Genomic DNA, 4,680 nt, shown 5'->3' with positions numbered 1-4,680 from the left:
TCCGCATCATCCGCATCATGTGCATCAGGTTTTAAAGAGGCCGCGCTGCTTTTAAAGGTGCAGTAGGAGAATGCTAACTTTGCTAACTTTAGCCTGATAGCACTGAAAGCCAATGTCCCACCCTCCCTGCAATCTCCATCCAAGGCCACGCCCCCTGAACGCATTTACACTCACAGATCAGAACACCAGAGACAACATTACAATAGGCTACATCAGCGGTTCCCAATTCCAATCCTCACGCCCTCCTGCTCTGCACATTTCATATGTATCTCTTGCGACGTGCGACGTTTGTTCTATTCGACCGTGAGTGCCCTGGGAAGTGTACATCACCGGATATTCCGTCCAGTTCGAAGTTCCAAGCGAGCGTATATGTTCCATACAAACTAGTATTTATTTAAATAGAATTTAAATAGTATTTATTTAAACAGGTATATTATGTCACACTTCTCTAGTAAGTTTCGTCTGTGTGTGAAGACGCTGCGCTTTCCCCTGCTTCCCTTGCGCGAGGACTGGAATTGGGAACCGCTGGGCTACATCATGTGTCATTCACCGGTGAGAAATCTTTATAGTACAGTTAGTAAAAGTACTACAATACCATGAAGGAAGATCGGGTTGTTGATGTTTGTCTGCCATCCTCACTCTGTCTGCACAGCGTGCGTGAACATGCTGATGACGTATCGTGTCTGCGCAAACAGGGTACGCAGAGGTATGCAAATACATATGTTGACAGGCAGGTAGGAAAGCCAATTAAAACGCTCGGACCGAGCGTTTTGATTGGACGAACATTTCTTCGTCCTACGCCTTCCACAGAATATATAAATACAGATAAATACATTTAGACCACTTAACTTAATGATTGCTATTGGGATGTGAAGAGACTTTCAACCAACATAAAAATGTTTCTGAAGACAATCACCTATTGCACCTTTAAAGTAAAACCTGCTGAAGTCTGTCATTGATGTAAATCAAAGAACAAAAGAAAAAGAGAAATCACTCGACTGCTCTAGTCGCTGATTAACTTTTGTAGCTTGAATAAAGATTAATCTGTATAGTTTATGCATATACAATTTATAGTTTGTGAAGATTGTTTTAAAATCACTTAATATTTCAGAGCCTGTTAAATGTTAAAAATAATGGCTTTCAATTATACTGAAATGTTGAATGACTATAATTAATAGGTAAAATTGAGGGAAAATGTATTTAATAGAGACAGTATTGTCTCTACAATACAGCAGTATTGGTATCAATACTTCATTAATAATATACTACTTAGTAAAAAGATGCCATTTAAACATTTAAAATATACTATCTTTATAATGTTTCTACATTCATTTGGAGGTTCAATGTGAAATTGTGACTATAAATATGCGATTAATCATGATTAAATACAGAAAAATGTGATGAATTTTTTTTTTTAATCGATTGACAGACAGCACCTAATGTTTCCGATTAAAATGTAATTTCTAATTTTATAGGTCCCCCCAGAAAGAGATCGGAACGACCCCCATCCCCTTGGCCCCCTTCAAATTTTCAGTTTGATAATTCGGCCCTCAAATGAAGCTAATTATATAGCCCTGCTCTAATCTGTTAACATGTATGCGGAAAAAAATACGCACCACATACACACTGCAAACTGAGTACGTGTGAAACGGGTGTAACGCGATGGCCTGCTCCGTTTGCCGAACAAGAATCTCAACGTTTTTTTAGGGACAAAAAATATATATATACAGTGGGTACGGAAAGTATTCAGACCCCCTTAAATTTTTCACTCTTTTTTATATTGCAGCCATTTGCTAAAATCATTTAAGTTAATTTTTTTTCCTCATTAATGTACACACAGCACCCCATATTGACAGAAAAACACAGAATTGTTGACATTTTTGCAGATTTATTAAAAAAGAAAAACTGAAATATCACATGGTCCTAAGTATTCAGACGTATCTGTAACTACTTACCCAGAATAACCTCTGGAGCTCGGTAATGTCGAGTGGACACCACAGACGTGTGATGCTCATGCTCGTATGTTGCATTCCCAAAATCAACTACTTTCACATCAGGATTCATCAGCGTTCTCTCATCCCTCTTCTACAATTTCAAACAACACTATTAATTAATGCACAATCAGTTCTGTTTTTGTTAATTAAAACTTTTGAAAATACTATGAAATATCTAAGATTGGGCTGAACTGAAATATATTTAATGAAAAATGTAAACAAAAATTAGAAAAGTTCCACTAGCAACTAACTGAAATAGGTTTAAATTGAGTTACTACAATTACTAAAACTAATAGAATTTTTAAAAATAGAAATGTGTTCTATAAAACCTAATGAAATTACAAAAACACATACATTTTTAAAATATTAAATATTTAAAGAACACAAATAATACTGAACGGAGTCAATGTCTCTCCTTACCATTTTTGGATTGTACTTGATGTCAAACTTTGAATTAATAAAGAGGATGTTCTCTGGTTTCAAGTCAGTGTGTGTCAGCTTATTCTTGTGAAGAACTAAGACACAAAGAAGCGCAAAATATTACATCAATGTTTTGTCCAAAATACACAGAAAAAAATGCATTCAAGCAAGATCCGTGACTCACATCTGACTGCTCTGATGATCTGGTAGGCCATGTGCCTGATGTGGTTCATAGAGAAGGGCTGAAAGATATTTTCCTTCAGAAAATCATACGTGCTCAAGCCCAGCAGCTCAAAGGCAATGCAGATGTGTCCGTGGTGATCAAACCAGTCATACATCCGCACACAAGCACTGGAGAAAGGAAAAATAGATATGAAATACTGCATTCCTAATATGTAGTCTGGATTTCTATACACTCTGTAAATTTCAAATTAAGTGTGATATATTACACAGCTATGCATCACAGAGGCATAAATTACTTAAGATTTCTTTCTTATCTGCTTTCACAGGCACTTACTATCTTCTGTCACAGTCAAGTGAGTTAATCTGCTCCAGCACCTCAACCTCAGACACAGCCGCATCACGATAGCGCTCAATGTTTTTAATTATCTTCAGCGCAATGCGAGCTCCTCCCCTGAAATAAGAACATACAGTAGTATCATGAACATACATGAGAACACAAATGCCTGCACTTATTATCAGACACTTAATCAACCAAAGCATTTCCCGAAAAACATTTAAAGGGGCCATATGATGCGATTTCAATTTTTCCTTTCTCTTTGGAGTGTTACAAGCTCTTGGTGCATAAAGAAGATCTGTAAAGTTGCAAAGACTAAAGCAGCACACCTCGCTTTTTCAGACCGATGAGCTTTGTAAAAATCGACGCGTTTCAGGAAGGCGGGGCATAGAGGAGAAACAATAATGTACAGTATGTGGAAAATAATGTGTTTTTAACCGCATAAACACATTTCATTACACCAAATACACAAAATACTGTTCTTTTTAGCAGCATCATATGACCCCTTTAACATTTAAAGCTGTCATAAAATAAATTATATTTTCTAAACGCATATTGCCGATCTTGAAGGACTGGTTAACCCAAAAATGAAAATTTGCTGAAAATGTAATAAAAAAAAATATATAAAAAAAGCGGAATCTTCGGGTGAAGCGGCATATATTTCAATAATCAGTTTCATTTTAATGTATGCCACAATACAGAAGATCTGTTGTTATTTCCATTTAATTGCAACCTTTAAGTATCAGATTTGAGAAAGTGTTATAATCAACATGGGGGTCTTGGGGAGAGCAATACATTTTAACTAGTGGTCGACCGATATTGTTTTTTATATTGTTTTTTTGAAAGCAGGGTGGCCGATGGCAGATATATAAAGCCGATATAATTGTATTTATTTTAATTAATATTTAAGAAATTGAAATCATTTGAAAATGGATAAAAAAATTAATGTGTCAAATAAACACACTAATACTTTAGATGACAAAATATTTTCCACAAATAAAGAAATATTTAAAGGGATTGCGATTTCACTTTTTTAACGTTAGTTAGTGTGTAATGTTGCTGTTTGAGCATAAACAATATCTGCAAAGTTACGAAGCTGAAAGATCAATGCAAACGGAGATATCGTCTTTTAAAATTCTGGCAGTTTAATGCCTACAAAAACGTTTGGTAGGGACTACAACGAGTTACTTCCCGGGTTCGTGACATCATAAACCCAGATAAACCCCGCCCTCGGGAAAAGGCAGCAAAGGGGGAGAGGCCTGCGCTGCTTTAGAGAAGAGGAAGCGAAAACTAGAGGTGCATGTAAAAATCTATTCATATATGAATCGCGATTCTGTCTTCTAACGATTCTAATGGATTCACAAGTTTCAAAATCTGTGTTCTAAAGCAGCAGTTCTCAATACTGTTCCTCGCGTTCCCTGCTCTTCACACGCTCTGCATCTCTCTCTCTTTATCTCTCTCTCATTCAGCTCAGCTCCAAAAATTAACTGTTACAATTATACACTTATTTTCACATAGCTATTGCGTCTCAATCGGGCTCAAACTGATAAGTGATATTAACGACGCCTTGTTAACAATACAACCAGAGCACATGCTGCTGAGGTGAGGGGCGGGACGCTTAGATGCACTAGAGGTGGTTTAGCCAATCACAACACACTGGGCTAGCTAACCAATCAGAGCCCATCGCCTATTTCTGAGGGAGGGGCTTCATAAAAGAAGGAAATGATCAGCGTGTTTCTCAGAGAAGGG

General features: G+C 36.8%; 1 protein-coding gene across 2 annotated transcripts in view; it reads right to left on the bottom strand.

Moving 5' to 3' along the window:
* The window catches only part of LOC107660182 (dual specificity protein kinase CLK4-like), a 23,045-nt gene that overhangs the window by 10,752 nt on the left and 7,613 nt on the right, over positions 1-4,680 (bottom strand). For both annotated transcript variants that reach the window (XM_016449431.1, XM_016449432.1), the window contains exons 6-9: positions 2,932-3,048; positions 2,599-2,765; positions 2,415-2,509; positions 1,956-2,085 (exon numbers count right to left, since the gene is read on the bottom strand). In XM_016449431.1, coding sequence (XP_016304917.1) covers positions 1,956-2,085; positions 2,415-2,509; positions 2,599-2,765; positions 2,932-3,048 — 509 coding nt within the window. The remainder of the gene's footprint in view (positions 1-1,955; positions 2,086-2,414; positions 2,510-2,598; positions 2,766-2,931; positions 3,049-4,680) is intronic.

Source organism: Sinocyclocheilus anshuiensis, unplaced genomic scaffold, assembly GCF_001515605.1.
Source record: "Sinocyclocheilus anshuiensis isolate Anshui unplaced genomic scaffold, SAMN03320099.WGS_v1.1 scaffold888, whole genome shotgun sequence".
NCBI lineage: Eukaryota > Metazoa > Chordata > Actinopteri > Cypriniformes > Cyprinidae > Sinocyclocheilus > Sinocyclocheilus anshuiensis.
This window is presented reverse-complemented; position numbering and strand designations above follow the sequence as displayed.